Below are 13,595 nucleotides of genomic sequence, written 5' to 3'. Positions count from 1 at the left end.
TTGTTGAGGATTCCTGATTTAGAGCAAGAAACTGGAAACAAGAAATCTCAGTTCCATGCCCAGCTCTCTCTCAGACTTGCTATGTGACCTTGAACAAGTCACGTGAAACCTCAGTTTCCACATCTGTAGAATGGAGAAATACTCACTTGCCTGACAGGGATGTTATAAGGCATGGTTCATTAGGGCCTGATTCTCATTTATAATAAGGCCTGAACAGCACTATACACTAGCTTGGGACTTTGGAGGCCTGGGTGCAGTTCTCTGCACCACTATGGACTTCCTGTGTGACCCTGGGCAAATCACTAGGGCCAAATTTTTAAAGATATATAGATGAAGATAGGTGTGCAGTGGGATTTTTAAAAGTGTCTAGCTGCCTAACTCATTGATTTCAAAGTGAGTTAGGCACGTGGTTTTGAAAATCCCAGTAGGTGCATATCTGCATCAGCACGTACCTACAAACCTTTAATAATCTAGCCCTTAGACCAGGGATCAGCAACCTTTCAGAAGTGGTGTGCCGAGTCTTCATTAATTCACTCTAATTTAAGGTTCCGCATGCCAGTAATACATTTTAACATTTTTAGAAGGTCTCGTTCTACAAGTCTATAATATATAAGTAAACTATTGTTATATGTAAAATAAATAAGGTTTTTAAAATGTTTAAGAAGCTTCATTTAAAATTAAATTAAAATGCAGAGCCCCCTGGACTGGTGGCCAGGATCCGGGCAGTGTGAGTGCCACTGAAAATCAGCTCGCGTGCCGCCCTCGGCACGCGTGCCATAGGTTGCCTACCCCTGCCTTACACTGTCTGAGCCTCAGCTCCTTGTCTGTGAATCGGGGATAATAGCATTGCCGTAACTCACAGGGCTGGTGTGAGAATGAATATGTTACAAATTGTGAGGTGCTCAGACCCTGTGGGCCATATAACTGCCATAGATAGATAAATAGATACTGAGGTGATGAATGCAATATGAACACAAGATAATTGCTATAAACAGAGAAAATAAACTACTTTCATTCAAAGCTGTTCATAAATGTCAGTGTTTTATGAAAATATTGAAATAATATACAAAAATCTGCTTTTATATTTGCAATCACATACTCTCATTTGCAACAATCCTTTCTACATGTGCAGTAACTGCTTAAAATTTTAGAGACTCAGGGCCCAGTCCATTGCCATTTGGAATCGTTCCATGGATCAGGGCCTCATTTCTGAAGTTCTTACCCTTGCCCTTCTTGGGCAAAACTCCTAACAGTTCTTATTCAGGAATAACTCAGTGGAAATTTTTGTATGAGTTAGACCTTCAGGATCAGGTCTCTAGATGCTAAACATCCTGCCAGCTCAGTGTGTAACCTCATTCTTCCTCTGTTGGAAATGCTGATTGGTCAGAACTGCAACAAGCTCTAAACAATGTGGGTTGGCTGATTTTGAAGTCAGGCCTGTGATTGTCCTGAGAATAGGAACTTCAAAGCCTCCAGGAATGTAATCTCTCTTGAAAGTAAATCAGGAAACAGATGCAAATGTAGAGAAGACATAGTTGCTGGAAGCAGTTTTTACTGTGACATGCTTCAGAGAAAGACTACAAGTCCCAAGAACCCTTGAGGCTTTGTATTTGTTAGTCCCAAAGCAGCAGCAAAGTGAGTCCAGTGTCTAGCTTTGCATTTCTGATTGCATGGATATTAAATTGTGGGAAACGCCAGTCTTTCTGACCTGTTTGGTCGCCTTTCCATGCATGTTTTTGCATACACAGTATATTATTGCACTAACTTAGAGGGAACAGGTTATATTTTATAGTACAGATGCCCCCCTGACTTACAGAATCGTTCCGTTCCGTAAAGCCTTGCATAACTCAAATTTTGCAGAAGTCAGAAACGTATACCCGTACGTTACACAAAAATTTCCACAACTCGAAAATCCTATTTCTGGCTTATGGAACTTTTTCCGTAAGTGCAAATTTGCGTAAGTCGGGTCTTGCATAACCCGGGGAGCAGCTGTACTCTTTTGTAACATGTGCAATGGTAGTATCGTATGAAATATAAGTATGCTGTTTTCAGTGTTTTACGATAAAGTTTTTTGAAAAATAGTTGTTAATTGCTAAAACCTACAACAACAACAAAATCCATGCAATAGCATTCTGCATTTGTCACATAGATTTTTTACTTTTACACAATTTTTAAATATTGTACAGATTACTTGTCTTTCATAGATTTAAAAAGTATGTACATAATGAAAGTATATACATCTTCTCTTACATTTAATTCAACATTGAGTAATTATTGAACAGATATAATCATAACCAAATAGCTATTGAGCTTTTGAGAGGCAGCATAGTCTCTTCATTAAGGGACAGGACTGGGTGGGCAAGGGATCTGGATTCTGTTCCTGACCATTCTGTGGTCAGGTGCACGTTTCTTTAAATGGACACTATCACCTTAAAAATAATGTATCCTAAATAAACACTTGTCTTTACTTATGTTACTGATAACAGCTGAGATTATTAAAAGTGAAATAATTTTACAAATTCAAACCTGATGCACATTACTTATTTTTAAAAATTTCTCTGTTTAGCAAATGAAAATCAAGGAAATCAATTTCATTTTTGTTTTCTTTATAGTCAGTCTCACTTTCAGGTTTAGTTTCAGGTTTGGGTATCAAACTCTGGGTGGAAAATAACCATTTGAATTGGATTTTAAAACAATTGAAAAGTACCTGATTGTGGACAGTGTTCAGCTGGTTGGTAAAGGTCATGGTCGGGCAGTAGATTTTGCCCATACTTAAATTGATAGTGTCCCTTTAACCTCTCTGTGCCTCAGTTTCCCCAGCTATAACAGTGAAATAATAATAGTGCTTACCTACCTCACAAGGATCTTGCTGTAGCAGGGCAGCAGTGTTTTATATACTATATTGCACTGTTGGTATATTGCTGCATTCTGAGGATGAAAAATATTTTTCAATACTTCCACTGCCATATAATATATATGTGTGTGTATTTAATCAGTAGGGGTTTTTTTGGTAGTGTGGAGGGATTCTGGGGGAAGGGATTTAAACTTTCCCTCACTGTTGGCTCTCAGGCTGGGACAACCTCAAGGCCCGATCATGAAGGGTGTTGAGCATTCTAGCCATGATTCAGCAAAGCCCTTAAGCCATATAACTTCAAAGAGACTACTCATATGCTTAAAGTTAAGCACATGCTTAAGTGCCATGCTGGAGTTGGGCCAATGTGTTGAGCATCTTGCAGGATTGAGCTCAAATGACCAACTTTTTTTAAAGTGCTGAACAAGATTTCAGATATCTCATTGACCACACACAGCAAAATCTTCCTCCTAAGAGGGAAAGACTTTGAAAACTGCCTTAAAAAGAATCCCAAATGAGCCAAGACTAGCTGGCCCTTCTCCCCACCTCACCATTCTCTGTCGTGTTACAAAAGAAGACCCGCTATTTCTTGATTTGATTTTTCTTCCCCTCCTGTCTGACTGCTGACAGCTTTGGCTGCTGACTATGACTTACGCTGCAGGACTGAGGCTGGATGAGACACTCAAGAATCCTAAGCCAAAGCAGTCTTCTATTGACTGCCAGCTAGTTCCCTTTCATTACAAACAGTGTGAACCTAGGCTGTGGGGAGAAGGGGACATTCAAACACTGATTAACCTAGCAAGTGCCAAGCGTGGCCTGATCACTTGTCTCGGCCATCAAAGAAATGCCGACCTGAAGCTAGGCTTCTATAGCTGACTGTTAACTATGCTCACTGGGGTTTTTTTCCCTCTCTTTCTCACCCTCTCATCCCTTTTTCTAAACAGTGTCAAGTCCTGTTTCCAGAACATGGAGATTTGCAAGCGGCGGGTGAATATGTATGACACGGTAAACCAGAGCAAGACACCATTCATCACCCATGTGGCCCCGAGCACATCGACCAACCTGACCATGACCTTTAACAACCAGCTGAACAGTGTCCACAACCAGGTATGGGAATTGGCAGCAGCTGGGGCCCGAAAGCTAGAGAGCCCTAGAAACTGGAGAGCAGACGTAGTGCTCCTCTCAGCACACACCCGATAAGATGGTTCCTTTCTGCCTTGTGACTAGAACATGCCACCCTCCACTTTGAGTCCTGTCTAGTTGCGTGGTATTTGATACAGGAGAACTAATTCCATGGCACTTGTGTGACTGTGAAATATTCTTAGTCTATCTTGTTGGAGATGATTCGCCTCGCCTCCCTGGAAAGTTGGTATGAAAAAAAAAAAATCTGGCGGTATCCCTTTATGCAACAAGTAGGATTGCGCTCAGTGATAATCAGGCAGACACGAGTGATTTATTCATATTACTGCTGAGGTAAAACGAAATCCTCGTATCACAGACACAATACTCTACAGCACCAGCAAAATGAAGTGCTCTCACTTCTTGTCTTAGCATTTGGTGGTGGTATTTCTCCTTGTGTATTATTTGTCTTTACGGTAGTGCCTGCAGGCCCTCATTGCGATGGGGACCCCATTGTGCTAGGCACTGTATGTACACACAAGGAGATACAGTCCCAACCCCGAAGGGCTTGCAGTCAAAGTTAGTAGATTCAGGTCTACTGCCTACACTTTGATCTCCTGTATCATCATAGGAGGGTTTTTAAAGATTTTAAAAGAGGGTGCGTGTGCACGAGAGTGGGACCACCACATGATCTTGATATGTACAGTGTTGGCGTATTTTAAACAAACAGTAGCTTAAATTGTTTCCCTTGGAATTGTGTTATAGTAACTAAAGGGAAGGGGAGATATTCATGGATAGGACAGTAAAAGACTGAAGCGTGGTGAGGCTGTCATCCTTAGGGTTTTGTAGAGCTCTTTGGTGTGGGAGCCGCCTTGTTTTGATGTTATAAGAAGATTTAAGGGTGATGAATATAACTGTGGCATGAGGGACTGGTGCCACAGGAATAGACGCTCCAAAAGAGTCCATCCAGGTTTGCAGAGTGGTCCCATGTATCTTAGAAATCTAGATTTCATGCTGGCTCAGTTTTTTGTCACTTACAGTGAGAAAAGGCCTCTTTACATTATTCATAAAGCAGTGGGCACCACAATTGTACACAATGATGGGTCATTAGTGTGTCATGGTTAAATGTGGTGGGTTGTCAGTTTAAAAATACAGGTATCCTTGCTTGCTTTTGGAACTCAGACTGGAGAGTAAGACTGCTTACAAACTCCCCAAATTCCTGCTGCTTAACCTCTCCCAAGCACCAGTTGGCAGCATTTACTATAACCAAACACCATCACCACTACTGGAAGGGCCAGACTCTGTCACCTTTACTCACACTGAGTAGTTCCTTACTCCACCAAAAGTTCCTTCCAATGAGACTGTTAGCACTGCTTAGCTTGAATATGGGTGGAAGAATCTGTCCCTGCATGTCAAACAGTAGCAAAGATTTGGGTGAGGCTCTGCCAGTATCAGGAAGTTCCAACATTCTTACTGCAAGTCAAAAACCAGACCTATAGGCCATTTCTCCTGTTTCATCTCCCATCCCTAGGTTAGGTTTCCAATCATCTAACGCCTGTGGGGGGGTTGGGGTTATTTTTTTAATTTTTTTTTGAAGGTGGGAGAGGGAAGAGCTGCCTTGGGTTCTCTTAGCAAAAGAAATGTGTAGTTGTGATGGGAGGAAATATTGTGTGGGAATTTCCAAATTCTCCTTAAGGGTTTGTGTTGGGGGCAGAACTGATCTTGCCAAGTTTCCCACTGGAAGTGCCAGAAGCATTTACAGAGCAGTTTGACTTTGTGTGACCAGTTCCTTTTGAGCCCCTTTCTCTTCCTGTCTCCTCCCTATTCTCCCAAATCAAACCCATCCTGAGGAGATGTGCTCCATTCTGGAGACTCCTTGGACAACAAACTGGGATGTGGGCTGGTTGGAAGCAGCCCCAGTTGATAGAAGGCCTCACTGATCATGCTCAGTGTGCTCCTTTTGCCCATGTCACCCACTCTTACCTCTGCGCTCCTCAGTTTCCTATTTTGCTCCTCCTTTATTTTTTGTTTGCTGGTTTTATTTAGATTCATTTATTTTTAGATTTGCTTCTTCCAACATACCATCTCCCTCATTTTTTTTTGTTTTGTTTTTTGTTTAATTCCCATCATTCCTTTAGGCCACCAACCTGGCTCCCACCTCCACCAGTGCCACTATTTCCTTAGCCAACCCTGAAGTCTCCATACTAAACTACCAATCTGCACTCTACCAGCCTTCAGCAGCATCCATGGCTGCAGTGGCCCAGCGGAGCATGCCCCTGCAGACGGGAACAGCGCAGATCTGTGCCCGGCCTGACCCCTTCCAGCAAGCCCTCATTGTATGCCCTCCAGGTTTCCAAGGTAAGAAACAGGCCTTCCCCCTCGCAACCAGCCCTTCTGCTGTTTGATTGGGTTCTCATTTGAAAACTCCCTCCAGTAAATCTTTCTGAAGGAAGAAAATCGGGAAGTGAGGAGAACCTCTGGAGCAGTTGGGTTGCGACTGATGACTCTGGGGTGGAGGGAGGGAGGTGCGATTGTGATGCTCATTGTTCATTGCTCTGATCAGGGTATTTTGAAGAACCTCCACCTAGTTTTGGCAAACATGACAAGAACGGAATATTTTACTGACCAATCCTGAGGTTGTTCAGTGATCCAGTTTCCACAGGGTGACTCAGCAGGTTAATGAGCTGGAGAGTAAGATGTCCAGCCTGGAAATTTGCCCCAGTCAGTGGCCAGTCATCAGTACAGCTGCACCACTGCAACTAGTGTAGACAGGCATAGCTGCTGTTTGCCCCAGTGGACGAGACTCCTGCTTGAAACCAGGGTAAGCTGCACTGGGGCACATAGCAGCTTTGCCTGTCTATGATAGGGGCTGCTCCTGCATAGTTACACCAATAGCTATATCAGAGGCAAATCCCCAGGCTAGACAAGACCTGAGATTTGGTCCTGGTAGGGCAGGATCTATCAACAATAATACTTGGCAATACTCTAACCCCTTTTATACCAGGATCTTGCACTGTAACTTTCACACCAGTTGAAGCCTAGAGTCCCCCAAAGTAGACAGGGCATTACTGACACCGTAGCTTTGGAATGTGTTGACTAATGTGTTCTGATGATATGCCTTTAAATCCTAGTCAAGTCTAGAGTTACAAAGTGAGTCAGTGCAGAGTGGAGTGTAGAACCCTGTATTCTTGATTCCCAATCTCCCACTTTCATCAGCAGGCAGCACTCTCACCCTGGAGTGTATTTTCCTAGCCATCTATGGTGGTTGTCTCTAGCCAGACTGGAGAATAACAGGCTTAATTCGAAAACAAACCATTAACTTCTGCCTTCTTGTAGAATTGCCTCCAGATGTAGGTTACGTTATGATGTCTCTGCTAAGTTTAAGACATTCTAAAAGCATGCACAAGGTTTAAAGAGGGGTAATCTCCTGGTGTCCTTGGAAATGTCTTGTCTTCAGCCTCATGTGTGTCATGTCTGCCAAAAGCTGATAGATCTCCTTGGGCTGGGGTGTAATAAATTTGGCTGGATGTAATAAGTGGGAATTGAGGGCCTGATTTTTCAGAGGTGCTGAGCACCTGCAGTTCCCATTGACTTCAGTTAGAGTCGTGGCAGTAGAACAACCTCTGAAAATCAGGCCCCTCTTCTGAGCGGTGCTGATGATGATTAACTCTGTCCCTCTCTGTTCATGGAACAGGGTTACAAGCCTCTCCTTCAAAGCATGCTGGGTATTCTGTACGGATGGAGAATGCTGTTCCCATTGTCACTCAGGCTCCCGGGGCCCAGCCTCTTCAGATCCAGCCAGGTCTCCTCGCACAGGTAATTTCCTTAGTCTGGGTAAATGGATTGGGCAAGTACAGGTGACACTTGAATAGTCCTATGTAGAGCAAGTCTTTTTCATTTAGTTTAACTACGTGGAATGGGGGAAAGGGTGAAGGGTTTTTTTCCCAGTCCCTCTGTGCCTCAGTTTTAGAGTGGGACACCCAAGTGAGCATCTCCAACTTTTCATGGAGCATCTGTCTTTCCTCGATCTCGCTTTCATCTTGCAGGCCAATTTTAATTTCTGAAAGGCTCTAACAATATAACAGTTACCAGCTCCATTCTCTTTCTCAATCCTCCTCTTCACAAGGCCTGATGCAACTCCAATTGAAATCAATGGGAGTTGTCAGGCCGATGGTTAATACTTTTCTGAATCCTACTAAGCTCTTGGCCCTATGGCATCTTGTGGCAATGAGTTCCACTGGTAAATTGTGCGTTGTTTTAAAAAATATTTTGCTTATTTTAGTTTTAAATTTGTTTCCTTTCAGTTTTATTGAATGTTGCCTTGTTCTTGAGTAGTGGGAAAGGGTGAATAGGCAGAAGGGAGGGCCAGGGCATCTGAGTCAGTGAATCTCTGAAGCAGCCTCTATTGGCGCAGTTCTTGAGGGGACCCTAGTGGGAGATGCAACTTATACCTCCTTGTGCCAGCTTCAGTGAATCTGGCCAACTTTGCTTTTTTAAATGGTCTGAGACTTATTTGTTCCGTTGGTATGAGGAATGTCTTTGATGGAGAACAAATATACTTAACGTAAGGCACACAGAGCGTCACAATACCTCCTGGAAAAGGTGGGCCAGAGGTAAAGTACATGCCTACTGTGCACTCATTCAGACCAGAATGTTCATTTGCATTCAGATCTCAACAGACTTTAAAATCATGCCCGAGCATTGGATTCCCTGGGTTACATGTGCTGTCGAGTGTTGTTGTGATTACTTTCCTTTGCCAGCTGCCAACTGAGCTTATCTGGTGAAGACAGAACGAAACACAACCTAAAGCCTGTGTGTTTTTCGCTAGCTATGTGCCCCGCCCATTCCCAGTAAAAGAGTCTTTGTTACAGAGCTGCCTCTTGGTGTAAGCCTGCCGCAAAATGGAATCCATCTTTGCTGATGACTGTCATAACCTTCAGCACAGCAGGGTTGGGGCTTGTATCCCATTCAGTACAAAGCAGGTATCTAAGAAGCAGAGCAGTGGAAACGAAAAGGACAGATTTTCAAAGTTATGAGCAGGAAGATGTGCAAACTGAAATTAGATGCATGCAATTGCATTTGCACAAATGCCGGCCCCCTGCAAGAACCTTTCCTTGACGCAGTGACAGTCTCCAGCAGTGGGGAACTGCCAGCCCCTTTCCCCACTGCCTCCCACCTGCTACAGCCTTTCATACCTGCAGGGAGCACCATAGTGGCAAGTGTGAACGCAGCCTCCCTTCACTGCAGCGTGTAGCCATGCAATTGTGGTTGTACAAATGCCTCCCCCTGCCAGAACCTTTCATGGTAGTGGGGAACTGCCAGATCCTTTTCTTGCTGCCTCTCCATTGCCAGAGCCATTCACAGCTGCAGAGAGCTACACGCTGTAGTGACAAGTGTGAATGCAGCCTGCTTTCACTGCAGCATGTAGCTACACATGTACTGCCTGTATTCTACATGCTGCTGTGAGTGTGGACAATGCATACATCTGGGAGTAGCCATTGGTGCTCATCCCCGCTTCAATATACCCCAGCACTGGTAGTGGCTGAGAGCCAAAATTGGACCCTTCACCACTTATTCCCTATATACTTTTCAAATCCAGGAAACAGGGCCCTGCAAATGACTGCAAGTCCCTCACCCTGAGGCCCTTGGATAAGCTCTGCCGTCACGTCTGGTGATGGATAGGGGTGTATTTTGTATATTGTCTCTGTAAGCTGATTCTTGCAGAAATGAAAAGTTAGACTAAACCACTGACTGCAATCTGCAAAGCGGGTGGTGAAAATAACCCTTACACCCTACCTTACCGGGTCCATTTTCACCCACATGAGCAAGTATACCTGCTTGCAGCGGGGAAACAGGTGAAAGGAGGCTCTGATTCCAGTCTTTAACAGTTCGGCAGCTTCACATTTTAAAGGGGCAGGGCACCATGTATTTCAGGGGTGTCTTTGTCCAGCCTGAGACTGATGTTGTCACACATTGAAAAGCCTGATCCAGTGCTTGTCCCTTCCTTGCTTTCTCCCTCAGGAGTGTTCTGCATCCCTGCATTTTCTCACTTTCACTCCTTCCCAACAGCTCTCCTAGGCAGGAAACCCTGCTCGACTGCCACCAGCCCCTTCCAAGTAAATAGGCCACCTCCAATCGTGCTACGCTCTGATGCAGCTGAAAGGTCTCACTCCCACTTTCCTCATCTGGACCTAGGATCGAGACACCAGGGGCCAAAGTATGCTCTGTTACACCCGGGCAGTCTTACTCGAAGCAGTGGACATGGCAGCACTGTCCCCTGTCCCAATGGACCAGCCCAAGCAATGGGCTGATACGTAGAGAGTTTGTGCCTGGGCCCTGACACTAAATCTAGATTCATGCACTAAAAGAGGCGGAGATCTGAACAAATCCAGGCTATCTCCCCAAGCAGGGAGGAAGTGGCTTTAGCATGTAAACTCCGGTAATCTCTGGCAGGGGAGCAGCAACAGTTTAGTTACCTTTTTAAAACCAAAGCTGTAAAAACAAAAATATCCCCACCCCCTCATCCACCTGCCTGCCAGTGCTAGTCCTTTGTCATAGCAGAGTGTTGTGAACAGCTCTCCAGGGCCCTGTGACTGAGTACCCTTTCCAGCCCTGGTTCTGCAGCCCACCATAGCAGCCCTTTCATCTGACTCAGCAAGGCAGAAAATTCCAAGACAATCAACATTTGGAGCTGGGCTGGAAAGCGTGTTTTTGGTGTGTTTTTTTTTCGGGGGGGGGGGGAAACGGGACAGGGGCAGGAGGGGCTACAGGGTGGGGAGAGGTTTAGGGTTTTTGTGTTAATCAATCTCTGAATCTGGCTTAGGAATGAACAGGGTGAAATACCTTCAAGCAGAGACTCTATTTATAGTGTAGCCCCCTCAGTGCTGTGTGGCTATACAATGTGGACCCAGCACAGTGGCACCGATATGACCCTAGAGAGGGATGTAGCTGATGCCCTTGAATTCCATGGCTCAGTCTCTGAGCACGCACGCTCAATAGGCCAGCACTCGAGAGATTAAGCTGCCCTGCTCTCACGTTGGTGGCATCTGAATATGACCAGGTTGTAAAAGATTATATAATTCCTAAATTGAGTCATCAGAGCAAGATGACCCTGGGAAATATCTGTAATAGTGTGCCTGGACTGATGCGTATGCAGGGATGTGATTGCTGAGCTTGCAGGGGAGAGAGTCTAGCTCTGGCACTAAAGGGTACCGGTTTAGAAAATACCAGGGAGGGTACGGAGAAGACAAATGTAATTCACAGACTTGTTTGCTAGACTGAAATACTCCTATCTTCTGTTCATATGGAATGGATTTTAGTGTTAAGCGGTGTCTGTCACGCTGCAGCCATTCCCAAAGCAGTGACGTGAGATGCTGTGCCGGGCAGTGGCGAGGGCAGGGGTAGGCAACCTATGGCACATGTGCCGAAGGCGGCACGCAAGCTGATTTTCAGTGGCACTCACACTGCCCAGGTCCTGGCCACCGGTCTGGTGGGGCTCTGCATTTTAATTTAATTTTAAATGAAGCTTCTTAAACATTTTTAAAACCTTATTTACTTTACATACAACAATAGTTTAGTTATATATTATAGACTTATAGAAAGAGACCTTCTAAAAACATTAAAATGTATTACTGGCACGCGAAATCTTAAATTAGAGTGAATAAATGAAGACTCGGCACAGCACTTCTGAAAGATTGCTGACCCCTGTGCTGGGGCAAGCGCACGAGCCACTCAGCCTGATTCTGCCTTCAGACGCATCCGTGCAACTCCCACATTGAAATTGGTGGGAGATCTGCATACATATTTGAGGGAAGAATCTAACCCATTATGCTTTAAATACAGCTTTGGACACTAAGGCTGGGTTTTCAAAGGAGCCCAACAGAGAATTAGAATAGGATAGTCTAATAGTATAGAATGGAAGATAATTTCTGTGGGATTTGGGCATCTAACTCCCCTAAGGCTCTTTTAAAAATCCCGGTCAGAAACATGGCTGATTAAGAGGAGGAGTCTGAGGTAGGAAAAGTGGCAGGGATTGGTTCACTTGCAGCTCACCTTTAGATTCTCCTCTGAAGTGCTGATCAGAAACGGAGACAGAAGGAGGCAGCACAGAAGAAGAAAACAGCACAATCAGCTGCCCAGTAAATGCCCCACGTGGAAGACCTCCAGCCTCCGCTATGGAAATTGTCTCCTTGGGTACTGGATGGCTTAGCTAAATCGTAATGGGCAGGGGAACATTTTTATCCCTGTCCCTGTCTTGAATTCAGCCCAAATAAGTAATCGCTGAAAGTTTGTTCCTACTGAGAGCTGTTAAATGATCTATGTGAAATGGGATAATGGTCTCAGTCCAGTTCCCAGCAGTCAAATGTTCATGTTGCAGAAACCACCATCCCAATAGACATCAGCTGCCAGCCTTTAGAGGCCTCAACAAAGAAGCTAAGGAAGGAAGGTTCCAAAGACATCCCTTGGGGTGATGGCTCCAGGTCCGGCTGGAGAGAACGTTGGAGGGTCAGGGTGGGGGAAGCTTGCAATGGCACTGCCTGTGCTATACAGTACCTGTTGTGTGGCTAACCGGAGGAGTTCGCTCCCCAGGGAGGTCAGTCCAACACTAAATTCACTTGATGTTTTGTAAAGGTTATTCGAGGAGGTAAGAAGTGATTTTGTCTGTTCGCAAACCCCTGCCCCTATCACTTCATCTGCCATTGTTCTCACTTGGTGCCCATTAGGTCTTGATTTGAAAATATAGGGTTGTTCGGACAGGGCAGGCTCATAAAGGACTGAAAGCCCCATTCATGTAGGGGTAGGTGATTAAAGAATAGGACTGACAAGGCTCTGGTATACTGTGCACCATTGGGTACGGCTGTTCTCTGTAAAAGTGCTTGTGACTCGTGTGCAACTTTAGGAAGGAAGGATGAACATTAAAGGGGGCACAAGCAGAAACTATTAGGTTTTAACAAATAAATTATATTCCTTTTATGCGCTATAAATCCACTTTTGTATGTTAATGACTAGCACTAGTGATAATGGCCAATTTCCTCTGCTTATAGAAAGCAGCCCTTCATGAATACCAAGCAGCTACCACTGTCACCTCTGTTCATCAGCCATAGGAATTCAGTGATTATCAATAAAAATTGAAATTAGAAATAAATTTGCAACAGGGAGGCAATTACACAAAAAATCTATTGTGTGCTGTGATCTCACAAGCTAAGCAGGGTTGGACTGGGCCACTGTGGATATGTCTACACTGCAGCTAAACACTGCAGCTGCTCTGTGTCAGCTAACTTGGGCTCGTGGGACTGTAAAATTGCTGTGTAGATATTTGGGCTCAGGCTCCGGCCCAAGCTCCAGGAGCCCACAAGGAGGGAGGGGCCCAGATCCCAGACTCCAGCACGAGCCTGAATGTCTACACTGCAGTTTTACAGCCCCGTAGCCTGAGCCCCGTGAGCCCAAGTCAGCTGACACAGGCCAGCTGCAGTGTTTAATTTCAGTGTAGACATAGTGTGGATGGGAGTCCCAGGTGCTGAAGAAAATTGATGTTGGTGATCTATTGGATGGTACTTTTCCCTCTGAGTTACTGTTGAACCAATGTTGGAGGGACACTGATTCTGGAGGTGTCACCTTTCAGATG

General features: G+C 44.8%; 1 protein-coding gene across 7 annotated transcripts in view; it reads left to right on the top strand.

Annotated features, from left to right (window-relative positions):
• Nucleotides 1–13,595, top strand: part of HIPK2 (homeodomain interacting protein kinase 2) — a 201,255-nt gene that overhangs the window by 145,143 nt on the left and 42,517 nt on the right. For 4 of the 7 annotated variants that reach the window (XM_039483508.1, XM_039483490.1, XM_039483498.1 and 1 more), the window contains exons 7-9: nucleotides 3,796–3,958; nucleotides 6,109–6,328; nucleotides 7,665–7,786. In XM_039483508.1, coding sequence (XP_039339442.1) covers nucleotides 3,796–3,958; nucleotides 6,109–6,328; nucleotides 7,665–7,786 — 505 coding nt within the window. The remainder of the gene's footprint in view (nucleotides 1–3,795; nucleotides 3,959–6,108; nucleotides 6,329–7,664; nucleotides 7,787–13,595) is intronic. The other 3 variants (XM_039483535.1, XM_039483527.1, XM_039483518.1) reach the window with 1 other exon arrangement.

Source organism: Mauremys reevesii, linkage group 1, assembly GCF_016161935.1.
Source record: "Mauremys reevesii isolate NIE-2019 linkage group 1, ASM1616193v1, whole genome shotgun sequence".
Lineage (NCBI taxonomy): Eukaryota > Metazoa > Chordata > Testudines > Geoemydidae > Mauremys > Mauremys reevesii.
This window is presented reverse-complemented; position numbering and strand designations above follow the sequence as displayed.